Source organism: Ranitomeya imitator, chromosome 3 (assembly GCF_032444005.1).
Source record: "Ranitomeya imitator isolate aRanImi1 chromosome 3, aRanImi1.pri, whole genome shotgun sequence".
NCBI classification, from domain to species: domain Eukaryota; kingdom Metazoa; phylum Chordata; class Amphibia; order Anura; family Dendrobatidae; genus Ranitomeya; species Ranitomeya imitator.
This window is the reverse complement of record NC_091284.1, coordinates 356,671,512-356,693,186: the sequence shown is the minus strand read 5'-3', so window position 1 is coordinate 356,693,186 and position 21,675 is coordinate 356,671,512. Positions and strand designations below refer to the sequence as shown.

The following is a 21,675-nucleotide window of genomic DNA, read 5'->3' as shown; positions in this document are numbered from 1 at the left end:
TGAGGTCTCTATCATCTAACAGCATGTTTGTTACTTCCTCAACATCAAGTTGTTTGGATAAATTGTACATTTTCCTCTCCATTTCAGCAGATAATCTAAAGCAAGAGAAGGAATATGTTAGGGAACTACTGTATATGCCTGAGCAGCACACTTTCTTTTATAAAATCTCCCTTATTTCTATGAAATATCCTCACATTTTGTGCTATACATTCATAAAACAAGCTAAATAAACTATTGTGATGAATAAAAACATAAAATACCAACCTTACTGAATGTGACGTATTCACATACAATGAGCCTGAGAGATCTGTGCAGCTATATCCTCTCCCCTGAAGCTCTGAAATCCAACTGTGATATCAGGTTTCACAGACCTTCAAGAGACAGGAGACTACCTGGAGGGAGGGGGTTTCCTCACAATCTGGTGAGGAAGGAGAAATGAAAGTAAAAGAGAAGCGCCTGTCAGATCAGTTGTATGTGACGGAGGGTTAATAACTTCACTGATAGCATTCCAAGATGTGCAAGTGGGTACATTTATGCGTGTGGCTCTCATACTTGATACTAACTAAATGTACATTTATATTTATTCCATTTTCTCAACATTTACACGTCATTATAATATCTATTGATTTCCATAACTCCACAACTTTTCCTTCCTGGTGTTGCAATATAGCGGAGTGTATATCACTGAGCTTCTGTGCTCCCTCTAGGGGCAGACCTGCTTCATTGTAGGAGAAAAACATCTTTGACCTCTATGCATCTCCTCGTAATAAAAGTTGCGATTCACTTTACAGTCCAAATTGTCTGTAACATTTCAAGATTGTGTGGAAAACAGATTATTAGCTATTTATAAAATATGTCTTTTAAAGGAGTCTGGTTTAATAAGTCTTTCAGCGTGATTAAGTGTTCTTTTACCTTCACAGTATTTCCTTTTTCTCCTTCATTTGACTTCTTTATCTGTCTCAGGGGATACAACATAGGTGTGCGGCTGATTGAAGATTTTTTGGCTCGGTCTAGTGTTGGAAGGTGCCATGATTTTCGTGAAACGGCTGATGTTATAGCTAAGGTAACAGTCTATAATGTAGTATTCTTGTATTACTATTAATATTTCATTTCCTTGATATTTTGGAAACATGACCTTATTTGTAATAGTTACTGTTATTGGAAATTTTATTATATGCCTGTAGATCACACAAACAACTTCTCCAATAATCACTGTACTGCCGTGTTTCTGCCAAATTTACGACATCGCTTAAAGACGCGAGTGATTAAATTGAGCCAAACAGAGTGAAAAAACAAGACCTTTAACTTCCTTGTTGCATATGGCTGCAGGAATTATTGCTCTAAAAGAACCTGAGATTCACACGCTGGGACTCCCGTCTCAGACCTGTAATAAGGAATGCCATACATAAACCTGTAATAATTATTTTTCCATGTGGTAATGCCCCTTGGGTTTCTTGTGAAAGTAGTTTGTGTAGTAGTCTTAGTACACGTGTCCTCCAAGGCTCCCCCTTCCGTCTCTTCCAGTGGCTTCATGACCTACTGCTTTGCACGTGCGGTCATTGGTCGCCAGATCAGCAGGGGCTCAGTCTGCTTCCCATCATGTATTTTTCTGCCAGAGCCTTTGGCAGCTTTCTCAGGGATTGGAACATTTATTTTCACTTTTTCATTTTTAAGACCATATCTGCCTTATTGTGCATATGGGAGCGATCCGACTAGATATTTTTTTTTGTTTGTTTTTTTTTTTAAGTTAAATTTGTGTGTACTTGTTCTTTGAAACTTTTCTGTGGAATGTGACTGCGTGTATGTACACTACATGGACAAAAGTATTGGGACACACTTCTAAATCATTGACTTCAGGTCTCTTCGCCAGAGGTGTAGAACATGAAACACCGAGCCATGCAGTGTGCCTTTACAAACATTAGTGAAAGAATGTTGTAACAAGTCAGATTGTGAAATTTCTTCCCTCATAAATATTCAGCAATAAACTGAGTGGTATTATTGAAAATTGGAAGGGTTTAGGAACCACAGAAATGTAGCCCCGTAGTGAAGACCTTGAAAAGTTTGAGAGAGGGCACCGAGTGCTGAGGAGCATAGTACATGGCATTAAAAATCGGCACATGGACAATGAGCCAGAAGTTTTATGGCATGTTCTTCCATGGCTGAGGAGCAGTTGCATGTAAGCTTTACATTGCCAAGTGTTTGATGGAGTGGTGTAAAGCACTCCACCTTAAAGGTACCATCTCATTAAGCGACGCTGCAGCGATATAGACAACGATGCCAATCGCTGCAGCGTCGCTGTTTGGTCGTTGTGTGGTCACTGGAGAGCTGTCACACAGACAGCTCTCCAGCGACCAACGATGCCGAAGTCCCCGGGTAACCAGGGTAAACATCGGGTTACTAAGTGCAGGGCCGCGCTTAGTAACCCGATGTTTACCCTGGTTACCATTGTAAATGTAAAAAAAAAACCACCACTGTGCTCTGCTTTACGGCCGGCGCTGACACAGTGCAGGGAAGCTGACGCCGGGGACGCGACAGACACCAGAATGTCAGTATTTAGTGTTTTTGTTTTTTTTTTTTTTTTTTTTACATTTACAATGGTAACCAGGGTAAACATCAGGTTACTAAGCGTGGCCCTGCGCTTAGTAACCCGATGTTTACCCTGGTTACCAGTGAAGACATCGCTGGATCGGCGTCACACACGCCGATTCAGCGATGTCAGCGGGTGATCCAGCGACTAAATAAAGTTCTGGCCTTCTAGCTCCGACCAACGAGGTCACAGCAGGATCCTGATCGCTGCTGCGTGTCAAACACAACGATATCGCTATCCAGGACGCTGCAACGTCACGGATCGTTATCGTTCTAAAGTTGCTCAGTGTGAAGGTACCTTTAGAATCTGGAGCAGTGGACACCACTGGACTCTGGCTGGACAAGTCTGGGTTTGGCATATTTCAGGAGAACGTTACATGTCTGACTGCATTGTATTAGTTGTAAAGTTTGGTGGGATAATACTATGGAGTTGTTTTTCGGGGTTGGCTTAAGCTCCTTTGCTCAAGAAAAGAGAAATGTTAATGCTTCAGCATACTAATACATTTTGGGCAAGTGAATGCTTCCAACTTTGTGGGAACAGTATTCCCTTTGTATTCCAACATGACTATGCACAAATCAAGAAAGGCATGTTTTGGGTGAGTTTAAAGTGGAAGAACTTGACTGGCCCATACAAAGCCCTCACCTCAAGACTTTTGAATTTGCATTAAAGTAAAAAGGTGATTAAGATAGGACCTCTCATCCAACATCAGTGTCTGATCTAACAGTGGTCAAAAACTTCCAGACACACTCCAAAATCTTGTAGAAAGTCTTCCCAGAAACGTGCAAGCTGTTATAGTTGGAATGTCGGAACCAACTCCATATTAAGAACTACTATTGTCCATACAATGTGTATATAAAATACGTATGTGTGTGTATAATATGTGTTTTATAGTAGAAATTCAAGGAAAACACAATTAATGCACTCTGCCTGGATTTTCATGGAATGATGTTTGTTTACCCCAGATTCATAGGTGGCACAGGTGGGTCACAAAATTTGACCTTTCATTTTGTCTTATCAGCTTAGAAAATCATTTGAGAGATAAAAGATCAGGTCTACAGACTAATGACAACGTATTATCAGAGTATCTTGGGTGTGCTTGGTTAATATGTTTGAGTCCCCATAGCTGTGTGATTTGCGGATGTAATACAGCTGGGATAGCCTGTTTGCTAGGCAATCCTCTTGTGTTGCAGCTGTTAGACAGCCGCAAAACATTCATTTGCAAGAGACTCGAAAATGTTATCCGAGCATGTGCAAGATACTCAGATAACACTCGAGCATGCTCGGATAACGCATTCGCTCATCACTACTACAGATACGTCAAATTCGTCAGAAGAATTCAGTGATGTATTTCACCATTAACAGCATTCTGCACCTGGCTATGTTCTGTGATAGATAGATGCTGAAGAAGTTAAACAAAGCATACTTTTTATTTTATTGTATGTAAGTGCTAGCTAAGGTGTCCATAGTCTACGTTTCACACACTGCAGCGAATGTCTTTTTTGGATATGTCCACTTGTAGCATATTGCAATGAATGAAACCCATGGTGTTCCTCTAGAAAAATAACTGTGACGTATGACTCCTATTGTGGATTTTCAAATGCCATCAAACGTGCATGGATAATTTTCTTTTGTGTGTTGGGTTTTGAAAAACCTTATTTACTAGCAGTAGACTGCATTTTTTGTTTGTGTAGGGGGTTTTTGGTACTGAGCCCATAATACATTACACTGGGGAACACAATTTTTTTTAGGAGTTAGGTCAGACAACTGTTCTTAACTAATTTTTGGATGCTGAATCCAGAAATGATCTCAGTTTTTCTCTATCACGTCAAGTTTTTGAACTATAGGATTTTTGTCTTCTCAAAAATATGTAAACTGCTGTACCTAAAAAGTGTTTTTTTTTTTTAAATAGTACAAATAGGCAGGAAGAAGGAGCAGACATGATCTGAAACAAAGGAAATATGTACATATGTAAATAAAACACTGAGATGGAAAGTTACAAGCTTTGAAAACTAACAAAGAAAAAAATCATAAAAGATATATAAATTACAACTAAGCGCCCAATGTAAAGAGAAAAGCTATCACAAATCCTATTTATTCCTACTATGATAATTTTTTTGTGTAAAGATATTGATAATTATGACGTATTGGGAGCTGCACACACCTCTCACCACAATGTCTCAGTTGTGACTACTCTTACAAGTTGCCACGTAGCTCTATATGAGTCGAATTGTAATCAGATAACAAGTCTTATTACAGATATCAGTGCAATTGTGCTTCTCTGGCAGGTAAGTTGTGGAGGAAAAACTTGACGTGCTAGAAAAAAACTGACTACATTTTTGGAATCAGCATGCCAATTTTAGTATAAATCAGCTCAAAAACCTAACTCAACAGAAATTTTTTTTCAAATTGTTCCCCAGTGTTATTAATGTGCAGAAAAAACATGTGAACAATACATGGCTAATTGAATCTCCGGTTCTGTAGTTGCTTACCGTTATTCTTAAAAATAGTCTGTTCCTTTTTTTTTCTGTCTAGATGCAGATATAATAAATGGGCACCTAGACTAATGTCAATGATGCTACATGAGTGTGCCAACATACTCCACTTACTAGACTTGTCTTTTTCTGAACCTTGGTAGACATTTTGAATTTGGGAATTCAAGGAAGCTGAGTTGGGATTGTTTAATGTGGTGCCCATTTAAATAAATCGGTAGCAAAGTAATACAAGACATTTTGAGTCCTACAAAAAGGCAGCATCTCTAATATGTGGTGGTTATGTTCCTGTAAATGGCACATAAATGAAAGTTGTCCTCTTAGTGGAGCTATCGAGTTGGAGTTTAGATATCCATAGCAATTTTAAGTTTACAACGAGCAGTCAGAGGATTCAGACAAGTTGGCTTTCAATCCATCTGATCTTATTATTTATCTGGAAATATACACTGCCATTAGTAAGTTATTACTAATTGGATATGTTTGTTCTCATGTCCAGCAATCATCCTTTAGAATGGGTCCATCAGCAATCCGTTGACAAAGTTGTACAGACACCACTTTTCTTTGCCCATCTTAAAAAAATAAAATAAATAAATAAAATTAAAAAAAAATAAAAAAAATTCAGCTGGATCCGTGTTTTTTAACATTTAAGTCTATGGAAAACGGATCCGTTTAAATAGCCATTTTTCTCCATTTGAAACATCCAGTAACCAAAAAATGGATCCTTCTACAACTTGAAAGAAATACGGATCGTTTTCCATAGAATTAAATGTAAAAAAAAAAAAAAAAAAATGGGTCCAGCTGAAATCCGTTTCTTTTAAGACAAATCCAATTGAATATTTAGCAGGACCAATAATAGTTGTATCTGCACAATATTTTTGTTAACGGTTTGCTGCTGGATCCTTTCTAAGGCTAGGTTCAGATTGCGTTAATGGGACCGCGCTAACGAACAGCGTTGCACCGCTAAATTAACGCCGTGCAACACGTCCGTTAGCGCGCCCATTGTCAGCAATGGGAACGCGCATCGCTAGCGCGTGCCATTTTCGGCACGCGCTAGCAATGTGCCGGTGTTTTGTGACGCGCCTCGGACGCTGCTTGCAGCGTCTGCGGCGCGCCCGAGGTCCGTTCCCCGCTCTCGCAGATCGGGGATCTGCGAGAGCAGGGATATTAAACGCGACCCCGAAAAAGACATTGCGTTAGCGCAATCCGCTAGCGCTTAGCGCTAAACGGATTGCCCTAACGCAATCTGAATCTAGCCTAACTGAATCCTGGACATGTGAACATAGCCTTAGTTTTACTGGAAACATTTTTTCAACCTACTAACATTTAAAAAGAATCTATCTGTAGGAGCATCACTCCTAAGCCATCTATATGTGCATGCAGGTCACAGCAAGTTGAATAAAAAAATACCTTGGTATCTGTAATCCAATTTGTTATTCCAGAGAAATCTGCCTTTTTCTTTCATGCTTATGAGCTGTTAAGATCTTTGGGCCGGACACAGATCTCCCTGAGACTCTGCCTCCAGGTCTTGTTTTAAATAATACGATGGGGCGGGAGGGGGGTTTGAGGGGAGAGACAAGTAATGACTTAAGGTACCTTCACACTCAGCGACGCTGCAGCGATACCGACAACGATGTCGATCGCTGCAGCGTCGCTGTTTGGTCGCTGGAGAGCTGTCACACAGACCGCTCTCCAGCGACCAACGATCCTGAAGTCCCCAGGTAACCAGGGTAAACATCGGGTTACTAAGCGCAGGGCCGCGCTTAGTAACCCGATGTTTACCCTGGTTACCAGTGAAGACATCGCTGGATCGGTGTCACACACGCCGATCCAGCGATGTCAGCGGGAAGTCCAGCGACGAAATAAAGTTCTGGACTTTCCTCAGCGACCAATGATCTACCAGCAGGGGCCTGATCGTTGGTCGCTGTCACACAGAACGATTTCCTTAACGATATCGTTGCTACATCACAAAAAGCAACGATATCGTTAACGATATCGTTATGTGTGAAGGTACCTTTACAGCAGTGCTTCCCTGAAACCCCCAGAACAACGTGATGTGATCGCGTTGTTCAGAGGGTCTCCTACCTCCTCCTCCTTGCAGGCCCCGGATCCAAATTGCCACGGGACTCCTTCCGGGTCCTGCATGGAGGTGGCTTGCAAGCGCCTGCTCAGAGCAGGTGCCAGCAAGCCTCCTGCAGTGCCTGTCAGATCGCTGATTTGACATAGTGCACTGCAAAGTGTCAGATCAGCGATCTGATAGTATATAGTGATGTTCCCTCCCCCTGGGGCAATGTTATAAAGTAAAAAAAAAAAAAAAAATATTTACATGTTTAAAAAAAAATATATACCGTATATACTCGAGTATAAGCCGAGATTTTCAGCCCAAATTTTTGGGCTGAAAGTGCCCCTCTCGGCTTATACTCGAGTCAAGGTGGGTGGCAGGGTCAGCGGGTGAGGGGGAGAGGGCGCTGAGGTATACTTACCTAGTCCCAGCGATCCTGGCGCTCCCCCTGCCCTCCCACGGTCTTCTGTGCTGCAGCTTCTTCCCCTCTTCAGCGGTCACGTGGGACCGCTCATTAGAGAAATGAATAGGCGGCTCCACCTCCCATAGGGGTGGAGCCGCCTATTCATTTCTCTAATCAGCGGTAACGGTGACCGCTGATAGAGAAAGAAGCTGCAGCACAGAAGACCGTGTGACAGGCAGAGGGAGCCGGACGTCGGGACCAGGTAAGTATCTCATATTTACCTGTCCCCGTTCCAGCCACCGGGCGCCGCTCCATCTTCCCGGCGTCACTCCGCTCTGCTCTGACTGTTCAGGTCAGAGGGTGCGATGACGCATATAGTGTGCGCGGTGCCCTCTGCCTGATCAGTCAGTGCAGAGACGCCGGGACCTGACGCCGGAACGAGACGCCGGGAGCTGCAATCAAGAGAGGTGAGTATGGCTTTTTTTTTTTTTATTGCAGCAGCGGCACAGATTTATGTGGAGCATCTATGGGGCAGTATGAACGGTGCAGAGCATCTATGGGGGCAGTATGAACGGTGCAGAGCATCTATGGGGGCAGTATGAACGGTGCAGAGCATCTATGGGGGCAGTATGAACGGTGCAGAGCATCTATGGGGGCAGTATGAACGGTGCAGAGCATCTATGGGGCAGTATGAACGGTGCAGAGCATCTATGGGGGCAGTATGAACGGTGCAGAGCATCTATGGGGGCAGTATGAACGGTGCAGAGCATCTATGGGGGCAGTATGAACGGTGCAGAGCATCTATGGGGGCAGTATGAACGGTGCAGAGCATATATGGGGCAGTATGAACGGTGCAGAGCACTGTATGGGGCACAGATATGAGGGCAGTATGAACGGTGCAGAGCATCTATGGGGGCAGTATGAACGGTGCAGAGCATCTATGGGGGCAGTATGAACGGTGCAAAGCATCTATGGGGGCAGTATGAACGGTGCAGAGCATATATGGGGCAGTATGAACGATGCAGAGCATATATGGGGCACAGCTATGGGGGCAGTATGAACGATGCAGAGCATATATGGGGCACAGCTATGGGGGCAGTATGAACGGTGCAGAGCACTATATGGGGCACAGCTATGGGGAAATATGAACGGTGCAGAGCACTATATGGCACAGCTATGGGGAAATAATGATCTATTTTTATTTTTGAAATTCACCGGTAAATGCTGCATTTCCACCCTAGGCTTATACTTGAGTCAATAGGTTTTCCCAGTTTTTTGTGGCAAAATTAGGGGGGTCGGCTTATACTCGAGTATATACAGTATATTGTTCCAATAAAAACATTTCTTTATCTAAATAAAAAACAATAAAAGTACACATATTTAGTATCCACGCGTCTGTAATGACCCGACCTATAAAACTGTCCCACTAGTTAACCCCTTCAGTGCACACCTTAAAGCGTTTTTGCCTCTTTTTTTTTTTATCATACCGCCAAACAAAAAGTGGAATAACACGCGATCAAAAAGACAGACAGATATAAATAACCATAGTACCGCTGAAATCGTCATCTTGTCCCGCAAAAAACAACACGCCATACAGCATCATCAGCGAAAAAATGAAAAAGTTATATCTCTCAGAATAAAGGGATGCAAAAATAATTATTTTTTGTGTAAAATAGTTTTTATCGTATAAAAGCACCAAAACATAAAAAAATGATATAAATGGGGTATCGTTGTAATCGTACTGACCCAAAGAATAAAACTGCTTTATCAATTTTACCAAACGCAGAACGGTATAAACGCCCCCCCAAAAAAAGAAATTCATGAATAGCTGTTTTTTGGTCATTCTGCCTCGCAAAAATCGGAATAAAAGGTGATCAAAAAATGTCACGTGCCCGAAAATGGTACCAGTAAAAACATCAACTCGTCCCGCAAAATACAAGACCACACATGACTCTGTGGACCAAAATATGGAAAAATTATAGCTCTCAAAATGTGGAGACGCAAAAATTATTTTTTGCAATAAAAAGCGTCTTTTAGTGTGTGACAGCTGCCAATCATAAAAATCCGCTAAAAAAAACGCTATAAAAGTAAATCAAACCCCCCTTCATCACCCCCTTAGTTAGGGAAAAATAATAAAATTTAAAAAATGTATTGATTTCCATTTTCCCATTAGGGTTAGGGCTACAGTTAGGGTTGGGGCTAAAGTTATTGTTAGGGTTGGGGCTAAAGTTAGGGTTGGGGTTAAAGTTAGGGTTAGGGTTGGGGCTACAGTTAGGGTTAGGGATGGGGCTAAAGTTAGGGTTTGGATTACATTTACAGTTGGGATTAGGGTTAGGGGTGTGGTTAGGGTTATGTTGGGATTAGGGTTAGAGGTGTGTTTGAGTTAGGGGTGTGGTTAGGGTTGAGATTATGGTTAGGGGTGTGTTGGGGTTAATGGTGTGTTGGGATAAGGGGTGTGGTTGGGATTAGGGTTAGGGGCATGTTCGGGTTAGGGGTGTGGTTAGGGTTGGGAGTAGGGTTAGGGGTGTGTTTGGGTTAGGGTTCCAGTTAGAATTGGGGGGGAGGTCCACTGTTTAGACACATCAGGGGCTCTCCAAACGCGACATGGTGTCCGATCTCCATTCCAGCCAATTCTGCGTTGAAAAAGTAAAACAGTGCTCCTTCCCTTCCAAGCTCCCCCGTGTGCCCAAACTGGTTTACCCCAACATATGGGGCATACCAGCGTACTCAGGACAAATTGGACAACAACCTTTGGGGTCCAATTTATCCTGTTACCCTTGGGAAAATACAAAACCGGGGGCTAAAAAATAATTTTTGTGGAAAAAAAAAACAATTTTTATTTTCACTGCTCTGCATTATAAACTGTAGTGAAACACTTGGAGGTTCAAAGTTCTCACAACACAACTAGATAAGTTCCTTAGTGGGTCTTCTTTCCAAAATGGTGTCACTTGTGGGGGGTTTCAATGTTTAGGCACATCAGGGGCTCTCCAAACGTGACATGGTGTCCTATCTCAATTCCAGTCAATTTTGCATTGAAAAGTCAAACAGCGCTCCTTCCCTTCCGAGCTCTGCCGTGCGCCCAAACAGTGGTTTACCCCCACATATGGGATATCGGCGTACTCAGGACAAATTGCACAACAACTTTTTGGGTCCAATTTCTCCTGTTACCCTTGGTAAAATATAACGAATTGGAGCTGAATTTTTTTGTGAAAAAAAGTTACCGTATATACTCGAGTATAAGCCGACCCAATTATAAGCCGACCCCCCTAATTTTGCCACAAAAAACTGGGAAACTTATTGACTCGAGTATACACCTAGGGTGGAAAATGCAGCAGCTACCGGTGAATTTCAAAAATAAAAATAGATGCTCCATACCGTTCATTATGGCCCCATAGCTGTGCCATATAGTGCTCTGCACCGTTCATTATTGCCCCATAGATGTACCATAGAAAGGTGTGCCATATAGTGCTCTGCACCGTTCATTTTTGCCCCATATCTGTGCCATATAGTGCTGTGCACCGTTCATTCTTGCCCCATAGCTGTGCCATATAGTGCTCTGCACCGTTCATTCTTGCCCCATAGCTCTGCCATATACTGCTCTGCACCGTTCATTCTTGCCCCATAGCTGTGCCATATAGTGCTCTGCACCGTTCATTCTTGTCCCATAGCTGTGCCATATAGTGCTCTGCACCGTTCATTATTGCCCCATAGCTGTGCCATATAGTACTCTGCACCGTTCATTCTTGCCCCATAGCTCTGCCATATAGTGCTCTGCACCGTTCATTTTTGCCCCATATATGGTCCTTATAAAGCTGTGCACCGTTCATTCTTGCCCCATATATGCTCCTTATAAAGCTGTGCACCGTTCATTCTTGCCCCATATATGCTCCTTATAAAGCTGTGCACCGTTCATTCTTGCCCCATATATGCTCCTTATAAATCTCTGCCATTGCTGCTGTAATAATAAAAAAAAAAAAAAAAAAGCCATACTCGCCTCTCTTGATTGCAGCTCCCGGCGTCTCGTTCCGGCGTCTCGTCCCGGCGTCTCTCTGCACTGACTGTTCAGGCAGAGGGCGCCGCGCACACTATATGCGTCATCGCGCCCTCTGACCTGCACAGTCAGAGGGGACAGACGCCGGGAAGATGGAGCGGCGCCGGGAAGATGGCGCGATGCCCGGCGTGTGGAACGCGGACAGGTGAATATAAAATACTCACCTAGTCCTGTCGCTCCTGACGCTGCCCCTGCCTGTCACTCTGTCTCCGGGTGCCGCAGCTCTTCCTGTCAGCGGTCACCGGCACCGCTCAGAGGAATGAATATGTGGCTCCACCCCTATGGGAGTGGAGTCCATATTCATTTCTCTAATGAGCGGTCCCACGTGACCGCTGACATGAAGAGCTGCGGCCCAGTGTGACAGGCAGGGGCAGCGTCAGGAGCGCCGGGACTAGGTAAGTATGCCTCAGCGCCCTCTCCCCCTCACCCGCCGACCCTGCCGCCCACCGTGACTCGAGTATAAGCTGAGAGGGGCTCTTTCAGCCCTAAAATTTGGGCTGAAAATCTCGGCTTATACTCGAGTATATACGGTAAATGTTCATTTTTATTTAAACATTCCAAAAATTCCTGTGAAGCACCAGAAGGGTTAATAAACTGATTGAATGTGGTTTTGTGCACTTTGAGGGGTGCAGTTTTTAGAATGGTGTCACACTTGGGTATTTTCTATCATATAGACCCCCGAAATTTTCAAAGTTTTCACCAAATTTCCGTTTTTTTTTTCACAAATCCAGAGTTATAACCTCATAAAGGAACAGTGGTCAGAATTGTAAAAATTGGCCCGGTCATTAACGTGCAAACCACCCTTGGGAGTTAAGGGGTTAACATTGTATACGCAGGGACATGTGTTGTATGCGGATGCGTCCGCATGCGTCGTTTTGACGTGACGTGACCGCTGAATGCAACATGTTGCATCTTCTTGCGTTCGGCAGGCACGTCAAAGGAAACAAGTCCGCAATACCACACTACGGACTCAAACGCTGATGTGAACTTAGCCTTAAGCAGCACAACAGAAGTGAACTTTGTCTCAACACAAACATTTGCAGTCAACTCTGCTGCTGAGCCTGATTATTACCTACACCGCATAGCAGAGTTGAACCTGTCTCATTACAAACACATTTGTAGTTGTCCTCTCACAGTACTGTCAGCTCTGATATATTGCCTTTACCTGCACTGGCTGCCTGTGTTATGGAACTTGAAGCACTATGAGAGATGCAGTCGCAGCTGTAAATGTTTTTTTAATGAGACAAACTTCACTTATGTCACACTGTTAGCTCTGCTGTACTGTGTTGGCTCTGCCTTCATAAATCATACACATCGGAGCAAGTGTCAGTCATTACATGTCTCACACTGGTAACATTCCCTTCATGTATAATAATCTCTGGAACAAAAAAGGCAGCACTCTGTAGCGCCATAGCATGCAAATATGAAATGTGAAAATTGAATTGCATTACTGCTCTAGAAATATGAAAAATTGAGAAAGTTTAGCCCATAAATTGGCCAATTCATGTGTACCTGGAAGCCACGTTAAGGCGATTCTCTTTTACAGTACCTACAATGCCAATCCTCCACAGAGATCTAGATTTCAGTCTGAGAGGATTCACAGGTTCCCATACAGATGAAGACTTTATTCTAAGAGAGGACTGGCATATTTGCATGCTATGGCGCTACAGAGTGCTGCCTTTTTTGTTTGAGTGTATGTGAGTTGATGACTCTAGGTAAGCGTCTGTTCACACTTAGTTTATATTTGGATGTGATTGTCAGTTTTTTAAAATTTGTAATAATCTCTGGAGGCAGATTCACAGGCATACCAGTGTCCCACCCATAGATCTTAACAGCTCATTTACATATAAGAAAAATGTGGCATCATGTTATTCCCCTTCCTATGACCTGCATGCCTGTATAGACAGCTTAGGAGGTATGATCCTACTGATTCCCTTTAATAATTTATTACTAACATACTAGCTCATTAAATAAGTTATCTATTTTATTTCTTGTGCGTGTTTTTAGGTGGCATTTAAGATGTACCTGGGAATCACTCCTACGATCACAAACTGGAGTCCTGCTGGTGATGAGTTCTCTCTCATTCTGGAAAACAATCCTCTTGTGGACTTTGTGGAGCTGCCTGATAACCATTCCAACCTTATCTATTCCAATATGTTGTGTGGAGTTTTGCGAGGAGCACTGGAAATGGTAAGGCTTCCTTGCAGTCATTTGGTGCTGCTTAAGATGCAATTTTACAGAGTGTGTAATGCAGTCCATTAACGCTGCTATTAACCCTGTGTGACCAACTTTTTACTATTGATGCTGCGTATGCAGCATCAATAGTAAAAAGATCTAATGTTAAAAATAATAAAAAATCATTATATTCTCACCTTCCGGCGCCTTTCCCGCTCCTCGCGATGCTCCGGTCCCAAGAATCCTTTGCGGCAATGACCGGAGGTGACGTAGCGGTCTCGCGAAACCACTACATCATCACATGTTATTGCCGCAATGCATTCTTGGGACCGGAGCGTCGCAAGGAGCATCACTAAAACACCTGGGCTGGATTCGGGGGCCGCCGGAAGGTGAGTATATAACTATTTTTTATTTTAATTCTTTTTTTTAACAGGGATATGGTGCCCACATTGCTATATACTATGTGGGCTGTGTTAGATACTACGTGGGCTGTGTTATATACTGTGTGGCCTGTGCCATGTACTACGTGGCCTGTGTTACATACTGCGTTGGGCTGTGTTATATACTACGTGGGCTGTGCTATATACTACGTGGGCTGTGCTATATGCTACGTGGGCTGTGCTATATGCTACGTGGCTGTGTTATCTGCTACGTGGCTCTGTTATCTACTCCGTGGCTGTGTTATCTACTACGTGACTGTTATCTACTACGTGGCTGTGTTATCTACTACGTGGCTGTGTTATCTACTATGTGGCTGTGTTATCTACTACGTGGCTGTGTTATCTACTACGTGGCTGTGTTATCTACTACGTGGCTGTGTTATCTACTACGTGGCTGTGTTATCTACTTTGGTCACTTGGTAACCACTTTAGCGCATTCGGCACCTTGGTAGCCACTTTGGCCACTTGGCAGCCACTTTGGCTCATTCGGCACCCTAGTAGCCACCTTGGCCAGTTGGTAGCCACTTTGGCACATTCGGCACCTCTGTAGCCACTTTGGCCACTTGGTAGCCACTTCGGCACCTCTGTAGCCACTTTGACCACTTGGTAGCCACTTTGGCGCATTTGGCACCTTGGTAGCCACATTTAGCACCTCTGTAGCCGCTTTGGCCACTTGGTAGCGACTTTGGCACATTCGGCACCTCTGTAGCCACTTTGGCCACTTGGTAGCCACTTTGGCACTTTTGGCACCTCGGTAGCCACTTTGGCCAGTTGGTAGCCACATTCAGCACCTCTGTAGCCACTTTGGCCACTTGGAAGCCACATTCGGCACCTCGGTAGCCACTTTGGCCACTTGGTAGCCACATTCAGCACCTCTGTAGCTACTTTGGCCACTTGGTAACCACTTTGGCACTTTCAGCACCTTGGTAGCCACATTGGCCACTTGGTAGCCATTTTGGAAACTTGGTAGCCACTTTGGCACATTCGGCACCTCTGTAGCCACTTTGGCCACTTGGTAGCCACTTTGGCACATTTGGCACCTTGGTAGCCACTTTGGCCACTTGGTGACCACTTTGGCACATTCGGCACCTCTGTAGCCACTTGGTAGCCACTTTGGCCAGTTGGTAGCCACTTTGGCACATTCGGCACCTCGGTAGCCACTTTGGCCACTTGGTAGCCACATTGGCCACTTGATAGCCACTTTAGCACATTCGGCACCTCAATAGCCACTTTGGCCAGTTGGTAGCCATTTTGGCCAGTTGGTAGCCACTTTGCACATTCAACACCTCGATAGCCACTTTGGCCACTTGGTAGCCACTTTGGCCACTTGGTAGCCACTTTAGCACATTCGGCACCTCTGTAGCCACTTTTGCCAGTTGGTAGCCACTTTGGCACATTCGGCACCTTGGCCACTTGGTAGTCACTTTAGCACATTTGGCACCTTTGATGTTTAACTTTGATAAATCATCATGTCCTAAAATGGACACTGTACATTTGCATAGCTGCCATCTTTGTAAGGTCAGTGCACCTGCACTATGGCTTCAATCCATGGCAGTTGGGGGTCGTGGAAAGGTCGCCATTAATTCCTATGGGAAAATTTTAGCTTAACCCCTTTCTGACCTCGGACGGGATAGTACATCCGAGGTCAGAAGCCCAGCTTTGATGCGGGCTCCGGCGGTGAGCCTGCATCAAAGCCGGGACATGTCAGCTGTTTTGAACAGCTGACATGTGCCCGTAATAGGCGCGGGCAGAATCGCGATCTGCCCGCGCCTATTAACTATTTAAATGCCGCTGTCAAACGCAGACAGCGGCATTTAACCGCCGCATCCGGCCGGGCGGCCGGAAATGACGTCATCGCCGACCCCCGTCACATGATCAGAGGTCGGCGATGCTTCAGTATTGTAACCATAGAGGTCCTTGAGACCTCCATGGTTACTGATCGCCGGTAGCTGTGAGCGCCACCCTGTGGTCGGCGCTCATAGCACACCTGATTTTCTGCTACATAGCAGCGAACAGCAGATCGCTGCTATGTAGCAGAGCTGATCGTGCTGTTCCTGCTTCTAGCCTCCCATAGAGGCTATTGAAGCATGGCAAAAGTTAAAAAAAAAAAAAAAGTTAAAAAAAATGTGAAAAAATAAAAAAAAAATAAAAGTTTAAATCACCCCCCTTTCGCCCCAATCAAAATAAATCAATAAAAAAAAAATCAAATCTACACGTATTTGGTATCGCCGCGTTCAGAATCGCCCGATCTATCAATTAAAAAAACCATTAACCTGATCGCTAAGCGGCGTAGCGAGAAAAAAATTCAAAACGCCAGAATTGCGTTTTTTTGGTCGCCGCGACATTGCATTAAAATGCAATAACGGGCGATCAAAAGAACGTATCTGCACCAAAATGCTATCATTAAAAACGTCATCTCGGCACTCAAAAAATAAGCCCTCAACCGACCCCAGATCATGAAAATTGAGATGCTACGAGTATCGGAAAATGGCGCCATTTTTTTTTTTTTTAGCAAAGTTATGATTTTTTTTTCACCACTTAGGTAAAAAATAACCTAGTCATGTTAGGTGTCTATGAACTCGTACTGACCTGGAGAATCATAATGTCAGGTCAGTTTTAGCATTTAGTGAACCTAGCAAAAAAGCCAAACGAAAAACAAGTGTGGGACTGCACTTTTTTTGCAATTTCACCGCACTTGGAATTTTTTTCCCGTTTTCTAGTACACGACATGCTAAAACCAATGATGTTGTTCAAAAGTACAACTTGTCCCGCAAAAAACAAGCCCTCACATGGCCAAATTGACGGAAAAATAAAAAAGTTATGGCTCTGGGAAGGAGGGGAGTGAAAAACGAAAAATCCCAAGGTCATGAAGGGGTTAAAATGCTTTTTTTTTATTTTTTTTTTTATTTATTTATTTATTTATTTATTTATTTTAAAACTGTAAATCGGATCGACTCCAAAAATACATAGCACACCTGTCCCCAGAACAAGGTCTCTGCGCTGAGCGGTTCGGGCTGCATTAATTGCGGAAAACGCGGAGAAGAAGAAGAATAAAATATAAGAAATCGGATTACAATATGTTGCTTGAACCCAGAGGGTTCAAGCACCATATTATTATTATTATTATCTCATTATCTCATTATTTACATAGTGCCAACATATTCCGCAGAGGTTTACAGTTTGCACACATTATCGTCGCTGTCCCCGTTGGGGCTCACAATCTAAATTTCCTATCAGTATGTCTGTGGATTGTGGGAGGAAACCGGAGTGCCCAGAGGAAACCCATGCAATCACGGGGAGAACATACAAACTCCTTGCAGATGTTGTCCTTGGTGGGATTTGAACCCAGGACCCAAACGCTGCAGTGCTAACCACTGAGCCACCGTGCTGCCCTATGTTTAAGAAACACATTATATCATTAGGGGACTCCCTCACATAGCTTTAGTGTCAGTCATAGGGGTGGCGCTTTTTGTCGTTTCAGTCACAGACCAGTCAGTATGCACTCCAACAGCTTTGCGATTGATTGCCTAGACATTCCCACCCGCTCCCCTAACATGCGCACTAACTCTGGGTCTACAGCCCGAGCTTCATATTAGATGTGCTCATACTCCAGAGCCGCTGTGAGTGGTGATATGATATGTAAGCACGCACGCTATGCCGCCAGTGTGTCCCCTCCACTCCAAAGCATGCACACATATGATATGAAGCTAGGGCTGTATACGCAGTTAGTGCGCATGCTCAGCAAGCAGATGAGCAGTGCGCATGCTCGGGATTTCTAACATCGGGACAGTCACGGCAATCAATCGCAATGCTGTGGGTGTGCATAATTTGTGAGTGTTGTTTTGAAATTGTGATATCTGCTTTTCAGAGTACTTAACTTGTTCCACCATCTTGGGTGGACAAAAATGCAAACTCTTTAAGCTTTTCAGCTGCTTCTGTGGATATTTTTGTAGCTTATTTTGGGAGGTTTTGATCTTCCGAAGTCCAGTATGTAAAAAATAAAAATATTGATTCAGTTTGGGCAAATGTCTGCAGGATAATATGGAGTTTTAGTTCTCCAGCATATCTTCACATGCCGGAAGTCAGCTGGGGAACTGAAAACCAACCTATTTAGCAGAAAAAAAAAATTCTATAAACATTATTTTTGCCCTATCCAGTAGAATAATGTTAGCCTGCACCCAAGACCTAATCTATGTCAATTTTTTCCCAGGTACAAATGGCAGTTGACGTTAAATTTGCTCAGGACACCCTGAAGGGCGACAGTGTGACAGAAATTCGAATGAAGTTTATCCGAAGGATTGAGGACAACTTACCTGCAGGAGAGGAATGACCAAAAGACCAATGTCTACACTGACCTTCTAGCAGTCTGAACGAAAGAATTGTTTATAGCCCATTCATCTTGGAGAGACTATCATTTTCACATGGAAGTCTTAGACATAGTTACTTTATTCCTTAAGGTTCTGCTTTCTGAGTTTTCTGATTCCACTTCTTTGTGAAGTTCTCCAGTATTTTCTTTTACTCTATTGATGAGAACATTCATTTTTAAGACCCGACGGTATGTCTCTCTTACAGATTGCTGTAGTGTGTTCTGCAGAGTTAAAGTGCTGTTCATGACTTTATCTTACTGAAATGTTATTCGGACTTATTACCCTATGTTTTAGCAGACAGTACTGTTTTTCTCACCAAATATAATGAATCAGACATGTAGCATATGTTCCACTCCAATTGCCCCGTTTAACTGTGCTATATCAGTGTGAAAACTAATGCCTGAACAGCAACTCGCTGCTTCTTCATTGACTATACTTACCCATACAGGTCTGAGCCTGTGACCACTTTGCGTCTGCTTCTACCTCAGGACCCATCTGGAAGCGGTAAAATTCTGGCATAGCTCCAGTACCAATAAGTAACATTAAGCCAAACAGCTATCCCATTATTGGGTTGACAACATGGCACATAGTGTTGGCTCATATTTGGCATCCAGACACCATGAACGTGCTTAGAATGTAATTGTGCTTGTCTTAATGACTTGAAACTCCTAGCTGGTGTCAGCATGGGATGGAAGCTAACTTGTATAACGAGGGCTGCTCAGAGAGAACGATCTATTTCTGCTGCTCATTTCTAGAGTGAATGCATTCTTATGATGTAATACTTCTGTTTCGTCAGCTCCAGTTTTACATACAAAATTGTGTAACATGTTTGGAATAAATACTTTAAAGTTGGTGTTTGTAATTAGTTACCACTTTTCCAAATGTTTGTTTCTTATGAAAAAAATGATATTTAAATCTTACCTCCTCTTCCTGTGGATACTTTGCTATTATTTGCTATAATATAGAATATAAAAATATATACCGTATATAATCGTGTATAAGTTGACACAAGTATAAGCCGAGGCACCTAATTTTGCCTCGAAAAACTGGGAAAACTTATTGACTCAAATATAAGCCGGGTATGCATTGTTCCCTAATCCCTATTCTGGTATGCATGGCTCCTTATCCCCATCCTTGTATGCATGGCTCCTTATTCCCATCCTTGTCTGCATTTGCTCCTCATCTCCATCCTTGTATGTTTGGCCCCCATGAGAAAAGCATAAAAAAAAATCCTACTTACCTTCCCTGCGTGCTCTCGCAGCATCTCATTCCGGTGCCAATAGCTCCTGCGGCCGAGTAATCACGTGTACCTGCTCATTAAGCTAATGAATATTCACCTCTCTCCACGCATATGGGAGTGGAGAGAGGTGAAAATTCATTACCTTTAATGAGTGGGCACCCATGAGAACCCAGCAGCTGCTATAAGGCTGCAGCTGTAACTGTGCGTGCTATAAGAAAAATTACTATTCATTACCAGTGCAAGGAATATTCATTTTTCTTTAGCAGCGGGCATAGGCTTTAGCCACTGCCTCCAGCTCCTGCCTCCTGTGACCCGGTGCTCTGCCACTCCCCCTCCCCCGCCAAAAACTGCGACAATGACTCGTGTATAAGCAGAGAGGGGCATTTTCAGCACAAAAATTGTGCTGAAAACACTGCTTATACACGAGTATATATGGTAATTATACATCAACCGTATTATCACTCACTACTCAGAATGTTAATTTTGTTTTGTTCTTTAAAGGGGTTGTTTCATTTAATTAAATTGGTAAAATTGTAAAGTGCTTCTAAAAATCCTTAGTGTCAAGAACAGAGTGATTTTTATTTCTATAGTTTACATCTCATTGCCTAGACTACTGGCCACTGTAAAGATGAAAGCCAAAGGTACGATCCAGATCGCCCTGATTTGTAGTTGCCAGCAATCCTCGCCACAGATAAGAAACCACTCCTGCTTGATGTGGTGGGAGACCACATAGAAAAGGGATAAATCCAGCCATTTCCAGTACTACAAAAGAATGGGTTATCCTATGCATTTTAGACCTAGTGTAAGCCAAGGACAAGGAAATCAGTAAACACTAAACCTGTCAATTGAACTTTTACTGTTTAAACTCTGACTGGTTACGCTTCTACCAACCAACAAAATGCAACAGGTTAATTCACATACTCTTGGTCAGAACTGGCGGGCCACTGTGCTGCATCACTCAGTAGGCACGGAAGTGTTCACTACGTTACTATAATTTACCTATTTGTTCAGCTGCCTAGAGCGGCTATCGATCATTTACCTGGACAACTCGAACAATCAAATGAATGCTAGGAGTGGCGTATTTGTGATGCAGCACAGCAGCTTACAAACTTAACAAAACGACTCTAAACCCACTAGGTAGAAACCAGTTATTGAATTATACAGTCATGTTCAATTTAAGGACTATGTGAATGCAATGGTTAGCTCCTCGGAACACCTCTGGATACTTCAGTAGATCCCCTTTAATATTGTAATCTCTGTAAGTAGGGTTGAGCGACTTTTACTTTTTTAGGGTTGAGTCGGGTTTCTCCTCTCTCCTCTCTCCTCCGTCCCTGAACAGAAAAGCTGGTGTTACACATTGCAAATCGCTACAGCGCACAAGCGTCAAGATGGTGATAGGCGTCCACGCCCCTAAGACCTATGTCATCACTCTGCCCACCCTCCTTCATTGGCTGAAAAAATGGCGCCAAGCGCGTCATACGAAACGCGACTTTGGCACGAAAGTCGCGTACCGCATGGCCGACCCCACACAGGGATCGGGTCGGGTTTCATGAAACCCGACTTTGCCAAAAGTCGGCGACTTTTGAAAATGAACGATCCGTTTCGCTCAACCCTATCTGTAAGTAGTGCTTCAGCAAGCTGAGTCTGATTGGCACTGATGCATTCAAGTGCCTGTATCTGCCTGTCTAAGTTTAGTGCCAAACTAAAGGTACCGTCACATTAAGCAACTTATCAACGAGAACGACAGCGATCCGTGACGTTGCAGTATCCTGGATAGCGATCTCATTGTGTTTGACACACAGCAGCGATCAGGATCCTGCTGTGACATCGCTGGTCGTAGCTGAAAGTCCGGAACTTTATTTGG

At 43.4% G+C, this 21,675-nt stretch overlaps 1 protein-coding gene across 1 annotated transcript in view; it reads left to right on the top strand.

Annotated features, from left to right (window-relative positions):
- Positions 1–19,422, top strand: part of TRAPPC3 (trafficking protein particle complex subunit 3) — an 81,679-nt gene extending 62,257 nt beyond the window's left edge. Inside the window, exons 3-5 of the mRNA XM_069756858.1 lie at positions 964–1,063; positions 13,597–13,779; positions 18,415–19,422. Of these exons, the coding sequence (XP_069612959.1) occupies positions 964–1,063; positions 13,597–13,779; positions 18,415–18,534 (403 nt within the window). The 3' untranslated portion in view covers positions 18,535–19,422. The remainder of the gene's footprint in view (positions 1–963; positions 1,064–13,596; positions 13,780–18,414) is intronic.
- Positions 19,423–21,675: the final 2,253 nt, after the last annotated feature.